This window comes from Apodemus sylvaticus, chromosome 15 (assembly GCF_947179515.1).
Source record: "Apodemus sylvaticus chromosome 15, mApoSyl1.1, whole genome shotgun sequence".
NCBI classification, from domain to species: Eukaryota; Metazoa; Chordata; class Mammalia; order Rodentia; family Muridae; genus Apodemus; species Apodemus sylvaticus.
This window is the reverse complement of record NC_067486.1, coordinates 66,979,743-67,006,495: the sequence shown is the minus strand read 5'-3', so window position 1 is coordinate 67,006,495 and position 26,753 is coordinate 66,979,743. Positions and strand designations below refer to the sequence as shown.

At 49.5% G+C, this 26,753-nt stretch overlaps 1 protein-coding gene across 1 annotated transcript in view; it reads left to right on the top strand.

Annotated features, from left to right (window-relative positions):
- The window catches only part of Slc12a8 (solute carrier family 12 member 8), a 130,924-nt gene that overhangs the window by 39,705 nt on the left and 64,466 nt on the right, over window positions 1-26,753 (top strand). The window contains 1 exon segment of the mRNA XM_052158005.1: window positions 12,853-12,966. Within this exon segment, the coding sequence (XP_052013965.1) occupies window positions 12,853-12,966 (114 nt within the window).

The following is a 26,753-nucleotide window of genomic DNA, read 5'->3' as shown; positions in this document are numbered from 1 at the left end:
CGAGCACTTAGGGAGCACTGGCTGTGTCTGTGTGGAGGCATCACGACAGTGGGTGGGCCTGTCAGGCCTGCCTGGTGTCCTGCACATTTGGTTAGGGAATGGGTGGTCACCGTGAGTCGCTGAGGCAAAGCACCCATCCAAGGTTGGCTGGAGGTCCAGGAGCCTGTGGAGGCAGGCCAGGTGGAGCTGGAAGGGCTTCCTCCTAGGGGTGTCATCATAAATATGCAAGTTATACAGTAATATGGGGACTGGCCTGGTGCTTACCCTGCTTTCTTCCCTGTGTCCTCACTCTGGGGTCCAGTACTGAGATTTCTGAACTCACAATGAAGCAGTCCCCAGGCCTGCTCACTGTTCCAACTCCCATGCCATACTAGTCCTGGATCCTCATGCATTCTGCAGGCGTCCATGCAAGTTCCTCCTTGTGGACAAGTGTGAGAAGATACTGAGGCTGCTTCAGGCTTAGTCCAGCTGCAGCAGCAGGTCGGGTCTAGGAAGTCTCTGGAGCACCTCCCTGGGGAGCACGGGTGAAGTTTTGGGCCCCTCAGGAGCTCAGTAAGAGGTTGCAGTTGCTGGCCTGGTGTTAAAGGTCCCACCACAGTTACTGTCCTGAGCCCTGCTTTTGGCATTAGGCCTCTCATAACAAATCCCAGCTTGGCTGCAACCTGCTGCCCAGATCCTACCAACCTCTTTTTCCTCATATCTGAAAACAGGTGGTAATGCCTACCTTGCTGGACTGTTGAAGAATAAGTAAGATACTGTCTGTATGAGACCAGTGTGGTCCCTGGCATGAAGCAGGTACTCAGAAGAGTTATTGTCACTGCTTATCCTAGAAGAAGAAGCCACTGGAAGTCACTGGGTTGTGTGCTAAGACAGCATTTCTCAGGTCTCAGGATTTAGGGCCCGGATGAAAATGAAGATCCTTGTAGTTCTGGGGATGAGGAAGGGGCGGAGCCTTGAACATGCTCTAAACAGCGCTCAGGTCCTGCTGCTCCTGAGTCTAGGCTCTGCGCCATGAGGTCGGCACCTGGACACTTTAATCCAAGTCATCCGGATGAGACCCTTACTCCTCTGTGTTTCTTTATGCCAGTTGTCATTAGAACACTTTGTACCCCATTAACAAAGATTCCAGGTCCCACACCCCGATGATGACGTCCAGCCTGAGCTGAGGAATTGATGCAGAAGGAGGAGGGACCCTGAGGTGTCTTCTGTTAGGAGATGCCCCAGACAGCACCTCCCTCTGCCTGAGCCCTCACAGCAAAGGCACAGGAAGGCTTGCAGAGGAAACCAGTGCAGGCAGGCGCACCCCTGCCTGCTTCCTCTTGACCTCTTGGCGTCTGAAGGCTGTGGGTGCCTAGAGCAGTGAGCTCTGCCTGTGAGGACATGGGAACATTCTGGAACTTCAGAGCCAGCATGCTGCCACTGTCACAGGGCCACCTAGGTTGATAGCATATTACCCCAAGGCTAGCTCTGGCTTGTGGGGACCACTGTTAAATATTGTTCCCAGACCTTGAGTCCTGGTGATCCCAAGATCTTGGAAGTGGGAACATGTGGGCCGAGTGTGACTGCTGGGAACACCTAACACTAAGACACCCAAACCTCTGCTTCTTGATGCTCTCCTTGCCTGCCTCTCGCCCCCCGCTGCTGACACACCAAGGCCCCAGGTGTCAGCAAAGGGAGCCCAGGCATCCACCCAAACTCACGAATACACAGGGTTCTGCCCGTATCTGCACTTGACAGATGCATCACACCGAGTCTAGTGCTGATCTTTGGGCTCTAGCCAGCCCTGTTGGGGGAAGAGCCATGCCTGGGAGGTTATTGCTTTATAGCTGATTTCCCACTGGCCTCAACCAAGAAGTGCTTTTATTCTCCATTTCTATATGTGTAAAGCAGGCGGGATCTGGCTCTAAATCAAGGCAGTGGGCTGTGATCTCTGAGGGGGCATATGCAAAGAAATGGGTTCTTTTTTAAAATTATTATTGTAATAAAATATAAGGTGTGAGCTGATGTTTAAACCACTTCTAGGTAAGCAATTTGATGGGGCTAGTCACAATCCGCACTAATACAGCAGTCATTACCATCGGCTCCCGGAAGGTTCCCTCACCCCAAATAGACACCAAGTCCCTCAGCCCTGGGAAACTGTTCTGCTGTGTCTGTCTCTGAGTTTGTTGTCTGTTTCACATGGATGGACTCCGGTGGCATCTGTCCTTTCCTTGGTGTGATGTTTTTAAAGACCACCTAAGTCATAGCATGTCCAGTATTTTATCCCTATTGTGTATGGTGTGTGTGTGTGTGTGTCTGTCTGTCTGTCCAGTCTGTCCATCCATCCACGAGCCTCTGTGTGTGCAAAGGCCAATCTTAGTTGCTGTTCCTCAGGGGTTGAGCACCATGCTTTCGAGACCACCAAGCTGGCAGGGGTTTATTCCCTTGTCTCTGTGTCCCCAGTGGCATGTGTCACCATACCCACTTTTAAGCATATTTGGTTGGTGGGACCAAGGGATGACTCGCGGAGGTAAAAGCACTGGCCGCTCTCTTGTTGGATCTGGGTTCGGTTCCAACACTCACGAGGATCGGTAGCTGCAGCTCCAGGAGATCTGATGCCCTCTTTTAGCCGCTGCTGGCACCACTGGTGTGAATGGGTAGCTAATTGGAGGAGGCTTAGGGGGGACAAAATGAGTTAGAATTCTGTTGGGAAGGTCAGGTCAGAAGTTTAAGCTTGGGAAGTGCATGCCAGAGGCAGGGACAGCCAGAAGGAGCTAGTGGTGGCTGAGAGGAACCCACAGCTAGGGTGGAGACTTCCTGTCCAACAGTTCCTTGCCCTGGCAGGGTAGAGCATTCCTTCATCCCAGGAGATAAGAGGCCAGATTTTCCTTTCTCAGGGGATCCTTCAGGCTGAGAGGTACACAGGCCAGGCCTCTTGGGGGGGGGGATCTGGGGCCACAGTGGGTGGGACCTCTCTGGTCCCCAAAGCAGGGCCCTAGTTGACCCTGGAGCTCCTGGCTCCCTTCCAGGACTCTGCATCCTTGGATAGTTGTGGGCCCAGCAGGGGCAGCACGGTGTTAGAGTCGGCCTCTCTCTGTGATTCCTACCTCTCTGAGAAAATGTGCCAGGTTGCTGACCGTAAGAGTCCAGCTCAGAAAGCACTCCACATGGAGTCTGGCCCAAGCTTTTCTGCCCTAGTAGCCATTGTTTTCCTCACCTTAAGGTGATGCTTGCTTCTCAGAGCCTAAGTCGGACTTGGTCCCTGTTCCTGGCATTTAACGTTCCCTTTTTGGTCAGCCTCTCTGGGTGAAATCTTTTCTCATTTCAGCTTACTGACTCCAAGACCACTGGTAGGGGAAGGCTCAGTACATTAAAAACAATTTTTAAATTATTTATTTATTATTATTGTTGTATGTCATGTCTATTCCGAGTCATGTCATCCCCTTCTCCTGCCCTTCCCCCCCCCCACACACACACATAGAGGGGGTTTCTGTGTAGCCCTGTCTGTCATCTGTCCGAGAACATATTCTGCAGACCCGGCTGACCTTGACCTCAGAGATCCACCCGTCTCTGCCTCCAGAGCACTGGGATTAAAGGCATGCATCTCCCCCCTTCCCCCACCCCCCACCTCCTCACCCCGCCCACCTCCTCACCCCGCCCCCTGTCCAGCATCCCCACACCCTCACACCCCTAGCTAAAATTTTTATTTTATGTTGGGGCTGGAGAAGTGAGTCAGGGTTAAGAGCATTTGTTGACTACCAGAGTTCAGGTTCCCCTCACCCATGAGCCATCTGCTACCTCAGCCCCTTGGGATCCTTCTGACCTCCACAGGCACCTGAGCACTCCCAACATACACATAAGTACAAAATTTAAAAAAAATTATACATGTAGGTGTTCTGTTTGTATGTATAGTACCAGGCAGGTGCCTGGTGCCTGTAGAGGCCAGAAGACAGTTGGGGGGGGGGGTCCCCTAGAACTGGAGTTACTGATGAGTGTGAGCTGTCCTGTAGGTGTTGGGAATTGAACTCTGGTTCTGTAGAAGAGGAGCCATCAATCCTCTTACCTGCTAAGCTGTCTCTCCAGTCCCAAGTACTTATTAAAACAGAGGCCATTAGTCCCAGAAGGCAACTTGACTGTTAGAAACCATCTTGCAATAGGAAATGCTCACCTTCCCTTCCGCAAGGAAGAAGGCTTGGTGGAGGGAACCAGGCAGCTCTTCAGAGTGGAGAGGTAGCAGGTCCAGTTGCTGGACACTCAGTCACTCCCCTATCAAAGCAGAGCATCCGCCCCTCCTCTCTCTGGACCTTCATCGCCTTGGATGCCTGTGTGTGTGTGTGTGTGTGTGTGTGTATGTGTGTGTGTGTGTGGTGGGGGTTACTGCTTCCTGGCAGCCTGTCCCGCTCTGGGTGGAGGCCTTCCCCAGGGACAGAGGAGGCTCCAGGCTGCTTTCCCTGGGCAATCTGGGTGGACCCTGTGGGTCCAGCCCCATTTCACATTTCCCTTCTGGCCCCTGCTGAATGTCCAGCCCTCTCTTGATGTTTTTTCTCTGGGTGGAGTCTCAGACCTGGAGACTTCTCATTCACTCCTCTCCACAACCCCTCCTTGAAAGACCAAAGTTACCAGGGCTGAGGCCAGAGTGCAGGTTGAGGGCTGCTCCCTGCTCCCTGCCCAGAATTCCCTGGGGCCTCTTCCAAACCCGTATCTCCTCTTCCTTCTCTGCAGGCCAGGACCTGTACACACTGGGTGTGTACTATTCTTTTTAGGGTTTTTGGAGGCCATCTCTTGCTCTGAAGCCAGCCTCAGACTCTTCAAGCACCTGCCTCAGTGTGAGGTGGCAGGCAAGCTCCGCCATGTTTGCCTTTAGTTCCGTTTCAGAACACTTTCATTGGTCGCCTCTAACTGTGCTGAGCGGGAGGATCCATCATCTGTGGACTTGGCAGTATCTGGGGTTTCTCTTCGTTGGACTCCTGTGTCTTCTAAACGTTGTGCTTCCGCTCTGCACGCTAGTGTCCTTCTTGGTTAAAGAGGCTCGGTCTCTGTGAGTTTACGTGTGCATCCTGTTGGGTCTGAAAATGGTGTTTCTCTGGAGTCGCCACCACCTCTGGCGCTTACAGTCTGCCCACATCCTCTTCCTCCTAGATCTCAGAACCTTGGACGGGGGCATTTGATAAAGATATCCCATTTAGGACACAGTGTCCTGAGCCTCTCACTCTCTGGACGGTGTCCAGTTGTAGGTCTCCTTGTCGTTAGCCCTCATCTACTGTAGGAAGAGGCTTCTCTGACAAGGTGGAGCGATGCTCTGATCTGTGGATATAGCGAGATGTCATGTTATTGCTAGGTTTCTTTAGCAGAATAATAGCAGTATGTTTTTGCTAGGGACCATGACCTAGGTAGTCTCAGATTCTTGAGCATGGTAGCAGGGTCAGACATGGGTGTGTACAAAACCACCACTGACTGATACTTTCTGGGAAAGAAAAAAATCAGTTTTCTTCAATGGTGTGTCACTAAGAATATCACACTCCAGGTAGGTAGGCCTCATGCCTGGAAATTGTTGGCCACCATAAAACAGTCTCTGTGGCTTTGGTACGTGTGTATGTGTGTGTGTGTTTGTGTGTGCATGTGTGTACACTTTTTGTTTTATTGTAGTATTTTTTGTCTTATTGATTTTTTTTCTTTAATTTGTCTGTTTTGATTTTTGTGGTTTTGTTTGTTTCCTTGTTTTGTTTTTGTGTTTTATTGAAAGAGAGAGAGAGAGTAAGAGAGAGCAAGAGGGAGCGAGAGAGTGAGAGAGAGAACATGAAGTTGGGTGTGGGGAAGAATTAAGAGAGAGGAAAGAATATGATTAAAATGTATTGTATGGGAATTTTTTTTAAAAAATACAAATTTTAAAAATGACCCAGTCAGCCAGACCGTAGTTCCCGTCCCTTCTCCTTTCTTTTTATCTTTCATTATCCTCACTCAGGAAAGCCACAAATCACTGGTGACTTAAAACCGTGGAAGATAAAAAGCATTCGGGGCCCAGGTCAGAGACAGGTTGTAGCTACTTTGATGCTGGCTGTCATCTGCGGGTGCCCAGTGGCGGGGCAGGGGCTTCGGGGCAGTCTTATGCCTGGACTAGACCTCACACCCAATGCCCAGGCAAGAGGAAGCCAGCTGGGACCTCACCCAGGCCTTGCCTCGGTGTGATCAGCCTCCCAGAGCAGCAGATGATAATGCCCAGACTGACCGGCTCCCTGGTCTAAGCGCCCCTTGTCCGTTGGTGCCTTTTTGGACTTGGGCAGTGGCTCAGCATCTGGTTCTTGGAGGCCTGCACTGCAAGATGGGGCCTTTGAATGCTCCCTTTCCTCACCCCTCTGTCAGACTCTTTCAGATGTGCCTGGATCTCTGTCCCCAGAGGATGGCAGGGAGTGAAGACACTGGGCTCTCCTGGATTTCAGTCCAGCTCCGCAGCTGAGGGCGTTGGGGGGGGGGGTGCTTAGGCCCGGCCACATGCAGCAGGGGGCTTGAGTAGTACTTCCGGCTGTGACTGTACTGTATTTCCTTCTGCTTTGAGGATCCCAGCGTGCTGAACCCTGGTGACCTTCCCTTCCCTTGCTAGTGTCCCTGGCGCCCCTCCCTTCAGGGCTGTTTTGGTGCCTACGCTTTTCCCAGAACCTTGGCCTCTCCTTTCCTTTTCCTTGCATAGTTACTCTTCCTGTGATCTCTCAGGCCCCACCCTCCCCTCAGTCGGGGGTGGGGGGTGGGCGCTGCCTCCTCCCTTCCTCTCTCCAAGCCCTTCCTCTACTCTTTCTATTCCTGGTTGGACCAGACTCGCTCATTGTCTATACCAGGAAAGGCTTTGTTTGGCTGCTCGCTGGTCACTGGTCACCGGTTACTGATTGCAGGGTGGTGGACCTGAGCCCAGAAGAAAGCCGGTGGTGCGGGAAGCTCTGCCCACAGCCCACAGCCCACAGCCCACAGCACCAACACCAGCAACATTTTTAGAGACCTCATTTTCGAAGTTGGTCCACAGTCACAACAGGACTCCCTCACCAAGGCCTCAACCGCCCTGTACTCATTTGGCCTGTGTGTGTAGTGGGCTGGGTGAGCACGTACACCACAGGTGCCACAGAGTGTTTCCCAGAAGCCATTGTACCCGGGTGAGTAGGTCTGTGAGCCTGGGCAACTGGTACCCAGACCCAGATCAGTGGTTCTTTGTCAGGGCTAAAGGCATTTACCACGGGATGAGGAGAGCTTCCATCAGCGCCCCCTGAGGAGACAACACTAAGCCCCCAAGAACTACAGTCTACTGGCCCACATCAGGGGAGAGACTGGAATTTGGGGAGAAGTTAGGCCTTCCTACACACAGGCCTGCCCAGGCATCCCTCCCTCTGCCTCTTCCTGCCTGGGCCTGTGAGGCTTTGGTTCTCTCACCCCTCCCCCTTTCTCTCTTTGGTCCACAGTACACAGCTCAGAGGGGCCCGGAGTATTTTTACTCAGTGGATACAGAAGCAGATGTTCAGGTCAAGCCCAGGCGCATTCACAGGCAGCAGCTGCAGGCTCTCAGCATCCCAGGCCCTTAGGGCTTGGAGATGGCAGCTGACAGGTCCCAGTTTTTGCAGCAAGCAGTTGCCATTCAGGCTGCAGGAAGCAAGCTTTGGTTGGGAGATTGTAGCTCAAGGCTAGGGCACTTGTCTTGTATTCTAGTCCTGCAAAACAGAATCCCCAAACAGAGTGCATGGGGAACCTTGAATGCAGACAGACCTGGCATCCCAACAGGGCAGGTCTTTCTGCCTTTCCCAGATGAAGCCTGAGGGAGACACTCGTTTCTGGAACTGAAGAGGACCACTCTGTGGGGGGGGCAGAGTGGCAAGCCTCAGTATGAGCTGTCCCAGACTTGCAATCCTGAGGGGAGAAGGGGGAATCAGAATGGGCAAGAGTCAACAGGCTTGGGAGACGTGTGTGTGTGTGTGTGTGTGTGTGTGTGTGTGTGTGTGCTCAGTCAAAACAATCATAGATTATCTCCTTAGGCTCCAAATCTAGTCTCAAGGACACACCTGCAGATTTCACTTCAAAGCCTTATTGAACCCTTCTGGCTGCATCTTGGGTGAAACTCCCCCACCCCCTACTTAAATGCTATTTGTTCTCTTGCGTATGACTTTCTCATAAACCACTCCAATCATTCTGGGAAGCAGGAGAAATATACATGGGGAGAAATAAAAGACAGAAATGGTATATTTGAGATGTCCCTGCAGATACTCGGCCTTCACATGGGATCATTCATTTTCCTAAAAGATACACAATATTTTTCATAAGTAGATTGCCTTTTTTTTTTTAACTGTGGGAATTTTATAGAAAGTTTTTGAAGGAGACTTGCTGGGTCTAATGGTGGATGTAGGGACCTGAGCACTGGGGGTGGGGTAGGGGTGGAGCCAGTCAGTCAGGAATTCCAGACCAACCCAAGCCACATAATCAAATCTATCCTGGGAGGGAGAGACAGATGAAGAAAGAGAGGGAAGCACGGAGGGAGAAACAGATAGATTTTAAGGAGGGAGGGAGGACAGACAGAGGGAGAGATGAAGAAATCTCAGGGAGGGAGGAGAGGCAGATGGAGAGAGAGATCTCAAGTAGGGAGGAGAGACAGATGAAGGGAGAGATAGAGAGATCTCAAGGAGGGAGGACAGATGGAGGGAGAGAGAGAGAGATCTCAGGGAGAGAGGAGAGACAGAAAGATAGATCTCAAGCAGGGAGGAGAGACAGATGGAGTGAGAGACAGATGTCAAGGAGGGAGGAGGACAGATGGAGGGAGAGAGAGATCTGTCTCAAGGAGGCAGGAGGAAGAGACAGAGAGAATGAGAATTGCCAAATTATTTATATGGACAGCCACAGTTAATATTTTGTTTTTTTGAGGCAGGATTTCTCTGTGTAGCTCTGGCTGTCCTGGAATTCACTCTATAGACCAGGCTGGTCTCACACTCAGAAGCATGTTCTACCAGGCCTGGTGTAGTTATTTCTTACATGTGTAAGTTTACTTTTAGTATTTATAACATTGGAAGCTTTTATTTTTTAATTAGCATGCTAGGTATCAGATGTGTTATGGAGTGCCAGTTTTCTTCGCTACTAAGTTTGCTGTGTGTGATACTGGTCCTCATGCATGCTGGGTAAGAGTAGAACTCTGAACTATACCTCGGCCCCATTCTCCTCCTGTCAGTCAAAATTCTCAGCCTCCTGAGTGGCTGAGGTTACATGTCTGTGCCTCCAGGTCCAGCTTCAAATGTCTTCACTGACACCTCAAATATCTCAGTTCTCCATAGTTAGAGTCTTAGATCTTTCCCTAAATTTACATGATTGCAAGAAAGCATTAATTATCTTTGTCAACAGGTTCTTTTCATGGTTAAGATTATCTCTCCGAGAAAGGCTAAGAATGAGACTTATCCCAGGGCAGAGAGTCAGGGTACAGGATTGTGTGCTAGTGAATGTGTTCGTGAGTGTGTGGGTGTGAGTGTGTCAGTATGAATGTGCCCACGTATGCTCCTGTGCACAGAGAAGTGTATTTGTGAGTGGGTTAGTGTGGATGTGCACTTGTGAAATATCATTGTGTATAGGTATGAGTGTGTAGAGTGTGTGTTTGTGTGTCAGTGTATGTGTGTGCTTGGGTGTAATGGATGCCTGTGGGTGTGTCAGTGTCTCTGCTGGGGAGTTGTGAATTGGTGCTTGCTTCTAAGCCACCGTGAGCATGTGTTTATGGGCGTGTCAGAGCTGCCTTTCTCATTGGCCCTGAGAGAGGCAGCCTCGAGGCCTCTGCCTTGCCCAGTCCTCTCAGATGTGAGGGGAAGAGGTAGAGAAAGCTTCAGTCGACCCCACTAAGCAATCTCTAAGGGACTAAAACACCTATGAGCCTGCAGGCTGACCAGGCAAAGCCCTCGGGACAGGGGACCAAAACCCTCCAAGTTCTAAGACTTCGTTGGAGGCTGTGGAGAGGAACCGTGTGGGATGAGGTGATTATGTGCTGTGGGCTGGCCTGCCCGGGTGCACAGCCCTGGCTAGATGTGCGTCATCCTGGCCTGGCTGAGCTGAGCTCCAAGGGAGGCTGCACTGGTTTTCTCCTCAGGAAGACTAGTCTGTGGGGTCAGCCAGAGGGTAAGCTAAAGTTAACTTAGCTTGTTATTGCTTTTTGTTGAAGAGGGGAGGACCAGCTGCAAGGAGGCCAAGCCATTCAGAAAGCCGGTGCTTGGGATTTAATACGCCAGAACAAAGTCTATATTCAGCCAAGAGAAAGCAGAGCAATTGAAGATGATTTGAAAGTGCGGGCTGGACTCCCAAAGCGCGCCCTCCCCCCCCCCCGGCTCTCGGAGCTTCATAATTTTCTTGAAGAATATTTTTCCTGTGAAGTTATGACTCCTGGAAGCTGAGGAAGCGCATAGTCTCCTGGGACCCATCAGAGCCAAGGGAGGTCCCTTGGTGGAGGGGAGGTCTCGGTAGATGGTGGGTGGGGGTGGACCAGGCCAGCAGTTGCGGTGGTCTCTGTCCTCAAACTCAGGGGCACTGTGGTGGTGAGGGGCGGGGTGAATGCAGTTCATAGACACAAGCTAGTTAGTTCTAGGGGACAAGACTGAAGCCAAAGCTGAGTATTCAGGGTGTCCCTGAGCTAAGAATGTTTTACTTGTGTCTCAGAGTTCCAAGGCCTGCTAGTCTATTTGCATATGCTGTCCAAAGTGACCTCTTTTTGAAGACACTTGGGAGACATTGTCTACGTTGATATACAAACATATTTTTAAAAAGATTATTTGTTCACTTCATGTATGTGAGAACACTGTCCCTGTCTTCAGACATACCAGAAGAGGGTGTCAGATCCCATGATGGTTGTGAGCCACCATGTGGTTGCTGGGACTTGAACTCGGGACCTCTGGAAGAGCAGTCAGTGCTCTTAACCGCCGAGCCACCTCTCCAGCCCCAATATACAAACATAGTTAAAATACTTAGAAGAATTCAGATCTCAGATGTTTTTATAATCAAGTAGCTTGCGAATGAGTATGGCAGGTCTGAGAAGATGTACCCATGAGACCTAGGAGAGGATTCATTTTGCTGTGAGGTCTATTTGCAACCTACCTATTGTGGGCCAGGTAGAGTGAGGTGTGCCGGAGTGGATGTCTCATCACATCAAGAACAATGGGTGAGGGCTGGAGAGATGGCGGTGATTAGGAGTGAGTACCTGGTGTCACAGAGGATCTGAGTTTGGTCCCTGGCACCCACATCTGGTGGATCACTACTACCTATAGCTCTAGATTCAGGGGATCCTATGCTCCCTCGTTTACACTCTGTGTGAGCACACTCATGTATCCACATAAATAAAATTAAAATAAGCACTTTAAAAACAAGGACTGTGGTGGAGGCTGGGGACATAGCTTTGTTGGCAAATGGCTGTCCTGGCTTGTAATATCAATAGGTTGGGTACTACAAGATAAAACAAGCAAAAATTAATATGGTTCCATAGAGACCTAAAGTGGCTAGTCTTTCTTCAAAATTTCTTGCTTGTGTGTGTGTGTGTGTGTGTGTGTGTGTGTGTGCATGTGTGTATACTGGTTTTGCCTGAATGGTTATCTGTGGAGTACATCTTACAGTGCCCATGGAGGTCAGAAGAGGACATTGGATCCCTGGGACTGGAGTTACAAACAGCTGTGAGCTGCCATGGGGGTGCTGGAACACCTCGTGGGTACTAGGAATTAAACTCAGGTCCTTTGGAAGAGTAGCTATTGCTCTTAACTACCAAGCCATCTCTCAGGGCCCATAAAACAGGCAGAGCATAAACTAGCAAGAGCAATGAGGGGGAGACTCAGTCCTGATCAGGACAGATGAAGGGAGCTTGTGTCTGAGCTTCAAGAATGAATACAGGTCAGGCCTGGTGGTGCCAGCCTGTGATGCTGGCCGCTTGAGTGGCTGAGACAACAGGACTGACAGTTTCAGACCAGCCCGGGCTACAGAATAGATCAGGGCCAGCCTGAGCAACTTAGAGTGATCCTGTCTCAAAATTAAAAATAAAACCAGGGCTAGAGATGTATGATAGACTGAGTAGCGGCACAAGGTCCTGGGGGAAGGGGAGAATAAAAGAAAAAATTGAGCACAATATTGATGACTCAGAGAGAGGGGTGATGGGGCAGGGAACAGGACCCCAGAGAGGGCCTAGGATGGGCGTTTAGTGTGCTCTGGGGAGTGGGGTGGGGGCGGGGACAGAGAGTGAAGGGGTCACAGCAGACTGCTGCCAGGATGTGGGGAGTTTTGATATTCACCTTAAGGAGTTCTGGCTTTTTTATTCTTTAGCTCCCAAGGATCTATGGAGGTTTTCAAGCAGGGAAGTTATTTGCAAAATCAATTTGTTTTTATGGAAAGCAATCATATAAAAAAATAGGCCCTCACAGAAAAGACCCTGTAGCTGTTCTGAAATCTATAAAACAAAGATGACAAGTCCTCCCTCCCCGGAGCTAACCACTGTTCTCCACGTGGTTTCCTGTACAGCCATAGATACAGGCACACAAAAGTCAGACTTCCAAGTCTCTCTCTCTCTCTCTCTCTCTCTCTCTCTCTCTCTCTCTTTCTCTCACCATCTGGCATGTACACACACACTCACACACACACACACACAAACAAACACACTGCCTTAAAAAGTTCCATATTATATACCTGCACTTGGTGATGTATGCCTATAATCCCAGCAACTCAGGAGGCTGAGGCAGGAGAATCACAGTAAATTTGAGGCCAGTCCAGACTATACAATAAGTTCCAGGTCAGCCTGGGCTACAGAGTGTGTCATTATCTCAAAAAAGAAAGAAATCGTGCTATAAATAATGCTGTCCCCTTGGGCACTTTGCTCCGTTGGGGTCCTTTGTGTCATTACAGAACACGGCTTTATTGGATACTCCCCAGAACTGCTACGGAGCAACATTCTGCCAGAGTACAGCCCTGGGGAGTCATTCTTCACTGTGTTTGGGGTGTTCTTCCCTGCAGCTACAGGTAGGTACTCTGGGTTCTTTCTCACCCTTGCCTTAGGGGTGTAAATGCTCCTTCCTGAGTTCAACACCCCAGTTGGCCCTTGTGTGCTCTGGGGGGCTGAAGCTGACTTTGGTAATGGCTTTAGCTCCGACTACAAAGCCATTCTTTTAACAATGGTTTTACTTGTTCATAACTTCTGAAGGAGACTGTAGAACTCTTGCCTCACATGTGGGTCCCTGGCCAAGGGACAAAGAAGCTAACATATGACAGGTGGTCCATGGGAAATGCTCAAGACAGGGAATGCTGTTCCCAGGGCACAGACTAGAAACATCTCCGTGGCTGGTCTGGAGTTAGCTGCCTCCTAGCCTCTACCTCCTACATGTGTCAGGTCCTTTCTTGTTACCCTTCCCCCACATATACAAAGGGTGGGAAAAGGAGAAGCTACCGGAGACTTTCACACAAGTGTCGGAGGGCTGTGGAGAAATTCAAAGCACCTGCACTACTGAGGGGAACATGAAATGGTCGCACTACTTTAGAAAACTTTGAACAGTTCCTTAAAAATTCCAAATACCCAGCTATCCCGCCCCTACTTATCTGGAAGCATGTTCTTGTATGAAGGCTTACATGTGAAAGTTCAAAGCAGCTGCATTTGGGCTGGAGAGATGGCTCTGAGGTCAAGGCTCTTGCGGAAGGTGAGAGTTAGGTGTCTGGCTCCAGCTCCCAGAATGCCTCACAACTGCCTATAACCCCAGCTCCCGGGGACCAGACTCCCTCTTCTGACCTCCATAGGCACTACACTCAACACAACACGCGCACACACACACACACACACACACATTAAAAATAAAAACAAATACTTAAAACATCTAAAGCCGCTTAATGTGTATAGTGCCCAAATGGAAATAGTTTGACAAGTATCATCAGGTCAGTAGATAAACTGTAGTTCATCCACACAGAAAGAACAGCGTAAAAGGAAGACATTATTGATAGATACAGCAAATGTATATGGGCCTCGAAATAATTATGCTGAGCAAGGCAGACAAATAAAAGATACAAAAAGTCAGAAAAAAAAGTAATATCACAGAAACTCCATTTATATAACATTTGGGAAGAAAGATGCTTTAGCTTGCAGGCAGATGCCTGGAGATGGGGCTGAAGGGCTGAGAGAAAGGCTGCTGAGGGACAGGAGGACGCTTCAGATGGGCAGCACATTCTGGATCATGCTGCTGGCTGTGTGGGTGCCCTGCAGCTCACTCCAAGGTCACTGGCAGGCGACATCCTACTGACCTCACTACTAAGCAGTGAGTGTTCGTTCTGACTTCCTGCTTTATTTGACCTCTCAGCGGCCACCGCTTCCTCTTCCTTCTGACTGCCTGTCACCCAGCACCAGAGCCTTCCCTCCTGCAGCTCCCACGTGCCTGCTTCTCTTCTCAGTCTGCCTGCTACCTCCCCCCCCCCCCCCCCGTGTCTGTCTCTCTCTCTCTCTCTCTCTCTCTCTCTCTCTCTCTCTCTCTCTCTCTCTCTCTCTCTCTCTCGTGTGTGTGTGTGTGTGTGTGTGTGTGTGTGTGTGTAGGCTGGATGACAACTGTCTTGTCTGGTTTTGGAATGGGGAGATGCGCAGGCCCATGTGCTTTAGGGTATGACCAGCGCTTTGCTTTGGATAAAATTCATCATTAATTTTTGAATAAGGGATTTTCCTGTAATTTTATTTGATTGGGCCCAACAAATTATGTAGATCCCATTCTGGTCCCATCTTGTCTACTTCTCCAAGTCTGTGAACCATCTAAGTCAGCTCAAAGAATGAGGAAAGAAGAGAAATGCAAAGAAGAAGGATTACTATCTGAACCTGCTTACCAGCCCCTCCTTCCCCACCCCTCCCCAGCACCAGTGAGTGCACGGTCTCAGTACTCGGCTCCAGCTGAGTCTCCCTGGCCTGGCAGGGTGTTTCCTCCAGGTGAAGACCCGGGACCAGAGAGGCCAGTTTGTGCCTGGGCAGAAAGCATGCCTCATGCTCTTGCAGGAGGTTGGCCTGGCCTGAGTGGGTGGGGAGGGAGCCCCTCTCCCCTGCAGCTTGGGAATGCCACCTGGCAGGACAAGAGAGCTGAGCTCAGTTAGCACTGAGATCAGTCTCCAGGACAACCACTCAACTTCCCTTCCTTTCCCTCCCCCCTCCCCTCCCCTCCCCTCCCGTTCCCGTTCCCTCCTCTCCCTTCTTCCCTCCCTTCTCCCCTCTCTTCTGCCCTCCCTTCTCCCCTCCCTTCTTCCCTCCCCTCCCTTCTTCCCTCCCTTCTTCCCTCTCCTCCCTTCTCCCCTCCCTTCTCCCCTCCCCTCCCTTTTCCCCCCTTCTCCCCTCCCTTCTCCCCCTTCTCCCCTCCCTTTCCCCCCCTTGTTCTGTTCTTTGTGTGTGTGCATGCATGTGTGCGGTTGGTAGGACTGGAACCCGTGGCCTGCTACATGCTAGACAAGTACTCTACCACTGAGCTACACCACCAGTCCCTCTGACTTAGTCTTTTCCACTCTTCCTTCTTGATAACCATGCCACATATTCTGCTCCAGGGAGGTCTCTGCATTTCTCTTGAGACAGCTACCTAAAGAATATTGGTTGAGATGTATTTTTCTGTGGCTGAGAAGATGGCTCACTGCGGAGAGTGCTTATTTTGCCGAGAGTGCTCGTCAAGCACGCTTGACTTCTTAGGTTCTGTTCACTGAAACGCACATAAAAGCCAGACACAGGAGTGTGAGCATCTGCAGTCCCAGCGAGCCCACGAGGAGATGGGAGTGGAGACCGAAGGATCTCCTGAAAGTTAAGCCAGCTAGCCTGTTTTATGCAGAGACCTTGTCTCAAACCAGGCAGAAAGGTGAGGACCAACATTCCAAGGCTGTCCTCTGCCCTCCCACTGTGTGCCATGGTACACACTTGCCCACACCCCCACACAGGACATATGCTCACACAATCACACAGATTTAATTTTTGTGCCTCGTGAAAGTGCCATTTTGAGACAGTCCATTTGTTAAGATTACAATACTGATAACAGTGTCAGCTACATCGGTTTCCTCCATCTTAGAGGCCAGGAAAGCCTCCTGCTCCTCACAGCAGCTTGAGACCCTTTGATGTGAGGGTTTTTGTTTGTCTGTTTGTTTGGGTCTTGGGGGTTTTGTTTTTTGTTTTGTTTTGTTTTCCCCCAACTTGGGAAAGAGGGGCACAGAAAAGGTTGGGAAGGACCTGATGGACACCACACAGACAATTAGGAGGCAGAGCAGGCCCCTCCCACTGCTCTGGAGTGGCTCCTCCCCGGGCTCTGTTTACTCCAAAGTAAACATGGAGTAGGTAAACACGGCATCCGGGTAAATGATTCAAACCGCGTGTTTCCCCCTGGCAGATGTTCGGTTAAGTCATGAAAAGCATGCGTGATTGGCAGTTTCCATGGTGATAGATAGGTTTGCCAGGGATTAACTGTGTGTGAGTCATGGCTAGGGCTCCCTCCTGCACCATCCTCCTCCTTTGAGGCTTCGAAGACTAAACATTGTTGCTGTGACCCCACCTCCAGAGCCTACATTACCTAGATACTTTATCTAAGGGGGGTGGAGACTTCTGAGGAGCAGCTGAAGGTTAGGTGTGTCCCCCCCCACCCCCTCCCCCCCAGACTGGCCTCCGGTCCTCACCAAGCCGGCCTCTACCACACCCTGTGGCAGGGGCTGCAGGGGTGAGAATAGGGGTTGGCCTAGACTTCATTTGCTTAGCTCCTCAAAGCTATACCAGCAAAACATCCCTCCCTCCAGGGTTTTCCCAAACACACCCTTACCGAGGCAGCCAGCCCTCCAGGACCACAGTTCAAGGAGCTTGCTGAGAAAAATACCAGTTGTATGAAGTCACATAACCCTTGTCCTCAAATCCCAAACTCTTACTGGAAGGGACAAGAGGCTCTTTGGCCACAGTCAGTGCTCAGAGCTGTGGTTGACCACACCCAGTGTAAAGAACTTGGTGGGAAACCAACAGCTTTTACCAGAATGACGCTAGCCATCTTCTTGGTCAAGGTCTGTTATGGTGATGCCCTTGACGCTTGGGCATGACTTCCTGTTACCCTTATGCATCCTGGAAAGCTGTCTGTCTGCAGGACCTAAGTCTGGATTGTCCCCCGTGTCTCACTGACTCCTCTCCCTGACACGAGCTATCAGTGCTGACCCTACTAACCATCTAGCCCCAAGCCATTTTCCTGTCCCCCTCACATTTTGTCTGTCAGGAGTGAGAACGAGCACCTGTTGGCCGAGAGGGGACTAAGGAAAGATGGCGCAGATCCCTCTTCATTCTGACAGACGCATGGGCAAGAAAAGGAGAAGAGAGGAAGCTCTGGGATTCTACACACTTGGTTAAAGATGTTATAGAATTTGTAATTTTATCAAAACTATTCTGTTATTGCCCTAGCCTATCATGTGACACACCGCGCCGAGCTCTTGATTAGACCTCTCATTTAAACCCTCCCTGGTTCTATGAGAAACAGGTCTGTTAGCTTAGTCTGTTTTCTATCTCTATCACAAAATGCTGGAGAATGAGTAGGAGTTTGACTCTGGATCCTGGAGACTGGAAAGTTCAAGGACACAGGGTCCAACATCTGCTCAGCATCTGGTAAAGGCTTTGTGACGTGTTAGAACAGGCCAGAGGGCGTCACATGGTGAAACATAGCAAGCCATGCTAGCTCAAGTTTTCTCCACCCCTCCCTTCTTGCTATAGTCCTTCCTCTCCTTCCGGGTGTTGGAATCACAGGCACAGACCCCTGGTCTGGGCAGTTGGCTTTGCTCTAGTTGCTGTTGTTTTATGATACAGATGAGTGTAGCCCAGGCTTCTGTCACGTTAGGTAAGCCTTACTCTACCACTGGGCCACACACACCTAGCCCTCTTTTCTTATAAAGTCACTAAAGTCACCATGTGGTCCCATTCTTATGACTTCATCTTATCCTAATTACCACTTAGAAGTTCCATCTCCAGATGCCCTTAACATAACCTCCCTCTCCCAGATAGCCCAGGTTAGCCTGGTATAAGAGCTTGGTATCAGCTCAGGAACCCCAAGACCAAGTTCTCAGTAAAAGGATGTATTTGCCCTAGAGGGACAGAGGGCAGGGAATAAGAGACAAAGACAAAGCCAGGTGGTGGTGGTGCACACCTTTAATCCTAGCACTTGGGAGGCAGAGGCAGGGGGATTTCTGAGTTCGAGGCCAGCCTGGTCTACAGAGTGAGTTCCAGGACAGCCAGGGCTACATAGAAAAACCCTGACTTGAAAAACCAAGAGAGAGAGACAGAGACAGAGACAGAGACAGGAGATAGAGGACAAGGGAGAGGGGGAAGGAGAAGGGGTATTTATTCCAGTGGAGACAAGACTGTCTCTGGATAGAGGGGAGACAGACATGGTTCATAGGCAAGTGGCAGTTTAACCATGTTAGATGACATGTTTTATTTTAATTGGGTTTGTTAATTAGGTGAGCCAAAGGGGCTTTTGATTGCTGGATTTCAATACTTTGATAGCTGGACCTTGGTGGAGGAGGAAGTGGCCAAATAAGAGAATGGACCTTGGTGACTAGCTTTAGGAATGTAATCTAAAGGTTTTTAGCAAGGCAGAGGGAGTTGGGGAGAAGGCCACAGCCTACCAGAGCCATGGTCACATGGTCACATGGCCACATGGTCACCATGGTCACCATGGTCACTGTGCTTAAGCTGGCCTGAGTCCCTCCCCTGGAACTTGCTATGCAGCTGATCTTCCCTCCTCTGTCCTCCAAATGCTGGGATGACAATGCTCAGGTCACCACTGTGCTCAGCTAACTTTCCACTCCAGTTTCCAGCACACGAATCTTGGGAGGAATTCAATGAGGCCTTGGCTCCAAGGTCCCTCATTACAGTGACTCCTGCTAAGACCCCTGCTCTCATTTCATATTAAAAAATCGTACATCTCTGCATCTGCTTTAAAGTTTAGGCTAAATCTTTACTTGGGTTCTACTGTTGTTCACCCAGATGGTAAGCAGTGAACCCTATGTTTCTCTGGAGGAGAGGGTGCATGGCGTCTGGGGCTATCCCTGTGCAGAAGCCCCTAAGGCCCTGTCTGATGGTGTCTTTCCCTGAAGCATCCTTACAGCTGTGAGGGGATGGAGGACTGGTGAGTTCTGTCTCTAAGAAGAAAAGGGATAAAGATTCTACAAGAGCAACTTAGCTGACCAGGCTGTAAGCCAGTGTGCGGCAGGAGTATGGTTTGGAAACGAGGAAGAAGAGAGGGAGAGACAGCCCAAGTCTCTGGAAACTTCACATAGCCAAAGCTGGTCTGGAATGAACTGGCTTCAGACTCTTGATCCTCCTGCCTCAGTCCATTTTTGTGGGTGGATGTTGGTATAGTAGCTCCTGCTAGGTGCTGAGTACTGCACTAGGCACCTTGTAAATCTTTCTCTGCCTTTGCCACGGCCCTATAAGATGCTATTTGATGTGTGGGCAAGAAAACTGAGTAAGATTTCGGCACTTTAGGGTGTATACGTTCTTCTTTTAATAGACGTTTAAATGTTAGGAAACCAGAGAAAGGAAGAAAATTGGCAGTGTGGCTCAAGACACAGAAAGTTGGAGTCTATAAGGTGCAGTTGAAGTCCCCAGGAGGAGGCCTGGGTGTTCCTTGGTGAATAAACACGCCTTTAGTGAATGCACAGGGACCAGGAAAGCACAGAGCAAAAGTCCAGGCTTGCTCCCCAACTACTGCAGTGATCTTCAACAATGAACAGAGGAAGAGAGTTTGGCTGGAAGTCTGTGTTAAGCAGCAGCCATGACGTCTTTGGTGTGCTCGTGCTGTGCTGAACTCAGGGTGCGGAGAGAAGGGAGCTAATCTGGGTCTGGTTCAGCCAGTGGCTGACTTGTTTTTATTTTACACATGGGATTGTTGTTGAGATGTGTAAGGAATGAATTCCTTTCCTGGTCATCTGTGATTGTCGTGAGACCAGCCCTCTTCATCTGGTGCCACTACTGTAGATTAATGGATAGCGGTAAAGCTGAGTCCAGATGCTCTGAACGCCACAGCCTAAGCCTCGATAGGCAAAGCTGGTGGCTAGCGCCATCATACTTGTCTGTCATAGTCAAGTCGATGTCGACCAAGATATCCCAGAAGGTCATTGGGACTTGGATGGAGAGCTGAACTTCATCATGTGATCCTTCTGTTTTGGAGAGGACAATCTAAGGAAATCATGAGTATTAGAGAGAGGTTGGCTGTGTGATGTGGGGTAGACCCAACTCTTAGGTCCTTGAAGATCAGGGCTAGTTAGCTGGAAGACATGAGCCAAGTCACTCTTGTCAGCGGCCTGGGTCTCAGTTTCCTTATTCTTCAGAAAACAAAAGTTGAATAGATGCTCTCTGAGGTGCCTTCCAGCTGTAAGAATTTTCGATTGTAAAGAGTCATTTAATACATTTTTAGGAAACCTGCCATAAAAAGTCTAAAGGCAGTGACAATGACAAATGAATGCCTAGCTTTCCCTAAAACGTTTTCCATGGTCTCTAATAATGACCAAGGTGCTTTTAAAAAATGTGTTTAATGTCAAGTAAGTTTTAGGAATTAGTATGTATGTATTTCCCTTCTCAGAGTCAGTATATGCATATTATAGATACTGGTCAACCTGGCAGTCCTGTTTTTGACTAAATAAGGTTTTCCCTCTTTTAACACAGGGTCTTGCTACATAGCCCAGGATAGCCTTGAACTCATGCCACATCAGCCTCCCGAGGGCTGGCATTGCAGGAGTGTACTAGCTCTGGAGCTTTGAAAAACAGTGGTATTTGTAAGACACCTGGATTGTAATGCTCTGGGTATGGGTGCACCCAGCCTTGGTCTAGCCCCAGCATTCACAGTAAGGTCTTCAACTGTCCTGGAAGCAGAAACAACGTGAATGCTTTTGACTAAATGCTTGACAAGGGTGCCCAACCCTTCCCCCATTCCATCACAATCACAACAAGTTCCCTAGATCTAGTTAGCGAGCAAGACACCTATAGCTCAATGGAGCCAAAGGACAGTAGCCTAAGAGTCATTCGGTGATGTGTGTGCACGTTTCCCCTGGGCCCAGCAGCACCACCCATGCTTCCGTCCCTTCTGGGACATCATCATCTGGATCCATCTCATCCTTGTCTGGTTGGTGAGTGTCAGTCCTTTCTCTCCCATTGAACAGGAACCCAGGGCTTCCCCCAAGTGCCGTGGACAGTTGCTATTTGCTACTGTCTGGAATGAAGTGAGAGTGAGCATAGATCAGTCGCTGCCGTTGGGATTCTCGTGGGATTTCAGGTGTGCGCTTCCGCCAGCCGTGGGGGGCAGAGAGGAGTCCCTGCAGAGGAAGGAAGGAACATGGTAGTCGGTGAGGCACAGCCAACAGTCAACCTGGTGATGGCTGAGGACCTTGCTGGAGGGTCTGGATTCAGGAGGACCATGAAAGGGGAGGCGTTAGGGATGGAGCTGGAGTTTGGGAAACACAGCCCTTGACATGAGATTGTTCTGGCAGCAAGCAGTAGGGCTTCAGCTCTCTACCTCAGCCTCAGGGACAGGAGGCAATAATAAACTGTCAATGTGTGCATGCATACACACACACACACACACACACACACACACACACACACACATGTATATGCCCATGTGTATGTATATAAACGACTGGTTCTTACCCACTGGGCCATCCTGCCTCCCTCTTTAATGTCATGTAGCTGTAGCCTGAATTTTGTGTCACCAAAGTATAGAATACTCACGTTCTGCTCTGCAGTTCTAGTGTTCTCTCTGTCTTCAGTTTCAAAAGTTAAAAAAACAAACAAACAAACCAAGGAACAGGTAGCTGCCTGCGATCTACATGGGTTGCTTGCTGAAGAATGAGTTACTGGCTGGAATTCTGCACCGCCTGTGCTTCGAACACGGTCCTTCTCAACTCCCATTGGTTAAGCTCATGTCCCCTCTTAGCTCTTTTATTCACTTCCCCCTGCATTTCCAGTAGCTTTTCTCTGTCCTGCGGCTGGCCAAGCAGCCTTCACATTCTTTAACGTCACTGTGTGTCCATCATCGTCCATATTGCTTCGTGTGTTCCTCTGACCTTCCGCCTCCGTCTCTGCTCCCCTCTCTGTTATCGACTTGCCACGCCTGCCTTCCTTTCAAGCCTGCCTTACCGCCACTGCCCTTTTCCTTTGCGGCCGACATGGTCTTCGTTTTGTGGCAGTGCATACTTTAAAGGCTTTCTCTGAAACGATATGGGACGTTGAAGTCTCCGAGCTCTTGTCAGCCTGACTTTCCGTTCATTCAGCTGATAATCCGGATGAAATTCTTGTTTAAAAACAATCATCCCTACAGATCTCAAAATTAGTGTCTTTAGCATTCGGTGTGGCTGAGGAGACCTGACGGTGCTCTGCGGTTAGTGTCCAGTGTTTAATCCTTGGCAGCCCTTGGGTTTCTCCTGAAATAGCACAGCAACGTATTTAGGTGTGGGTCCCCCGCCCCCATTCTTTGTGACGAACATAATGGGAACAAAGACAACTGTCTTCCTCAGTTTGAGGAAATGTCTGTTCTCTGGAACTTTCTTTTATCTTCTATTTTCTGTTTCTGTTATCTCTCTGTTCTCTGGCTACTATAATTTCATGTTTTCTCTCTGATTTCCCACACGTTCTTACCCTTTTATACTTTTATCTTATGTGATTAGGAACACAATTTTACTTTTCAGATCTATAGCATTTAAACTTATCATTCCATTTATCTGTGTGTCTGCCTGTTTGTTGTGTGTTCTGCTGCGTGGGTCTCGGGAGTCACACTTAGTGGCAAGCCCCTTTACCCACAGCACCATCTCGCCAGCCCAGTTCCATGGCATTTTTGACTTTAATGGTCACATTTTTATTCCAATTATTCTTTCTTGTTGGAATTATTTTTCTCAGCATTTTATTCTGCTGGAAGAATATTCATTCCTCTTGGATGTATCAGGAGCTACAATTTAGTGATTCTTTTCCCCCCAAAATTCTCTCAGCCGTGATCTATGTTTGTTTCTTCCATCAGGGTTGTTCCACACTTATTTGTGGAGTTGTTGTTGTTGTTGTTCTTTATTGGTTGTGGTTCTCGACACCCATCTGGTGAGTTTTGGTCGCTGTGTGGGTTCTTGTGCCCTAGGTCCCCAGTGCTGTTTTCCTGCTGGACGAGAGGGCAAGTGGACACATTTGTGTGCCCACTTGATTCCTGGACAGGGCTTCCTCTGGGGTGTGCCATCCATCCCGGCGACCTGGCTGCCCCAGGCCGTGCACCTAGGAGCCTCTGCAGGAGCCTCCCAAAGCCACCCTTTCCATTCCTGTTGTTTGCCATAATCTCCGTGTCCTGAGTAGGAGACGTTTTGGTCTTGGAGTAGATGCAGTTTCTCTGCATATAGGCGTGTGTATTAACTCCGCCACCACCCTTTTAATCGTTCCTTTAAGAAAAGAAGGAAGGAACAGAAAGAAAACATGCCTGCCAGGCCATTTTTGAATCTTATTTCCCTCATGTTGGGAAAGTGGTTTGAATTTAGATATAGCTCATTTGATACATTGTCCTTGTATCATGGGCCTGGGTTGGAACATCAGTTCAGCATACAGCGGGTGCAATGGTACAAGCCTGTAATCACCCCACTTGGAGGGTACATTCAGGAGATCAGTAGTTGGAGGGCATCCTTTGCTGCAAGGAGTTCAAGGCCAGCTCTGTCTGAAACAAGCAAATAAAAGATAAAAAAGCGGTCACTGTGAAATGCTGGGGAAATATGAACAACGGCATCAACAAGCAGAAGAGACAAAATTTGTTCTTCCCTCCTGCAGAAATAATAGAACATTCGTCACCATCCCTAGCTCCTCTTGAGCATGTAGTCACACGTGTTAGTGTGTGTGTAGGGTCATGTATGTGAAGGGGTGAAGGCTAGAGGTCAGCGTTGTGTGTCTTCCTGTCGTTCTCCATCCTGTTTTCTGACGAAGGGTTTCATTGAACCTGAAGCTTGCCAATTCAGCTAAACGAGCTGACCGCAAGCCCCAGGGCTCGGCCTGCCTTGACCTCCCCAGGGCTGAGAGTACCCTGTTTGTATAGGCATGGTGTGTGTGTGTGTGTGTGTGTGTGTGTGCTCAAACTCAGGCCCTGATCTTTGAATGTATGGCAGGTACTTCAAGGACTGAGGCACTGCCCCACCCTCTTTCCATGTCCCTCTCCCTCCCGTCCTTCTCCCCTCCCCCTCAGCTAACAGTGGGATTGTGCCATATGTTCTGCTTCTACTAAGCCTCTTTAAACAGCAGCTTCAGCTATCTTTCTGTGTCATGGCACATCCCACACTGCCTTGAGGCCTGGTGCTGACAGGCACACCACCATCCTCTTACTGACATACACCGCCATCCTCTTACTGACATACACCACCATCCTCTTACTGACATATATCGCCATCCTCTTACTGACATATACCACCATCCTCTTACTGACATACCCACCATCCTCTTACTGACATACACCACCATCCTCTTACTGACATACACCACCATCCTCTTACTGACATACCCACCATCCTCTTACTGACATATACCACCATCCTCTTACTGACATACACTGCCATCCTCTTACTGACATATACCACCATCCTCTTACTGACATACACTGCCATCCTCTTACTGACATACACCGCCATCCTCTTACTGACATACACTGCCATCCTCTTACTGACATACACCACCATCCTCTTACTGACATACACTGACATCCTCTTACTGACATACACCACCATCCTCTTACTGACATACACCACCATCCTCTTACTGACATACACCACCATCCACTAGTTTCAGACATGAGATAGTTTGTAATTTTCACTGCTCCAAACAAGTCCTTATAAACATTGGTTACATCTTCATTCATATCTGTTCCAGATTGCTTTTCTGTGGCTGTGGTAAAACATTCTGACCAAAAGAAAAATAAGAGTAGAAAAAGGTCCACTTGATGTCTTAGTCAGGGTTTCCATTGTTGTGATGAAACACCATGACCAAACGGCAAGCTGAGGAGGGAAGGGTTCATTCAGCTCACACTTCCACAGCACTGTTCATCATCACAGGAAGTCAGGACAGGAACTCACACAGGGCAGGAACCTGAGGCAGGAGCTGATGCAGAGGTCATGAAGGAGCACTGCTTCCTGGCTTTGCTCCCCACAGCTTGCTCAGCCTGCTTTCTTATAGAACCCAGGACTATCAGCCCAGGGGTGTCGCCACCCACAGAGGGCTGGGCCCGCCCCGCCCCCATCAATCACTAATCAGGAAAATGCCCTGGGAGTTTGCCTACAACTTGAACTTATGGAGGCATTTTCTTACTTGACATGAAACTATCCAGTACATTTGACTCATACTTCCTAGTAACTCAAGGCAGGAACCTGGAGGGAGAAACTAAGTCAGAGACCATGGAGGAACGCTGCTTATCTGCTATCTTGTTAGCTTTGTATCATAAGCCAGACCTGCTGATATAGGGACCGTGCCCCCCACAGTGGGCTGGGCCCTCCCACATCAGTTGTCAATCAAGATAATTCCTCACAGACGTGTCCACAGGCCAATTTGATTGATTCAGTTGAGGCTCTCTCTTCCCAGGTGATGTTAGGTTGTGCCAAGTTGGCTGTTTAGACTGCGCAGCATGGTACCCTTGGCAGAATCACTGGGACAAAACTGTATGCAGTCCATGTACCCAAGTCTTGGCTGGACATTCAGGGTTCTTTTGAAATGGAACCCTGTAACTTTCTGGCCCCAAACTTCCCCTTGACTCTGGGTAAAGCCTGCCTTTGCAGTTTATTAAATGTGAGACTTTAGGCTGTTTCAATCAACTTTTTAAAGAACTTTTCTATAAAATGAGAAAGTCATTCCACTATTCTGATATGGTTGTTGTGTGGGTTAAACAAAAATGAAATTCGCATGAAGCTCTTATCCAGCCCTGTAGGCTGAATGTAAGTCCGCAATGGTGGTATCAGACCCAGGTCATCTCTGAGTCCACTAAAATCTCCTTCAGGGACTCTTCTGTCTTAGTTACTGCTGTGAGCAGACAGCATGACCAAGGCAACTCATATAAAGGACAACATTTAATTGGGGCTGCCTTACAGTTCCGAGGTTCTTTATCATCATGGCGGGAAGCATGGCAGCGTGCACACAGGCAGGCGCAGGCAGGCAGGCAGGCAGGCAGGCAGGCGGGCAGGCGGGCACGGTACTGGAGGAGGTGAGAGTTCTACCCTTGCTCTGCGGGCAGCGGGAAGAGAACTGTGAGCCGAGGAGCTTCTGAGCTCAAAGCCAATCCCCACAGTGACACTATTCTTTCAACAAGGCCACACCCTCTTATAGTGCCCCTCCCTACGGGCCTATGGGGGCCTATGGGAGCCTATGGGGGCCATTTTTATTCAAACCACTGTGATGCCCCACATGAGACTATGTCCCCCTGCTGTATTGGAGTTTCATGGAGTTTCACAGAGCTCTCCACACCGAGTTGATTGAGCACACTCATGGGCTGGGCCTTACTTCAGAACACTCTGTTCTGTTGAGTGTGTCTAGAGAGAAAACATCTCCCTCCTCCCAGCTCTGCCATTGGTCCCTCACCAACATGGATGAATTGATTTTTATTATCTTTTTTGGGGGTGGGGGATGGGTAGTTTCGTGAGACAGGCTTTCTCTCCCTGCGCCTCTCTGGCGATCCTGGAACTTGTCATGCAGCCTAGGCTGGCCTCAGGCTCACAGAACTCCGCCTGCCTTTCCCTATCAAGTGCTTCCACTGGTGTCCTTGGGACTTGAGGTAACAGGGTAAAGAAGATCTGGCAGA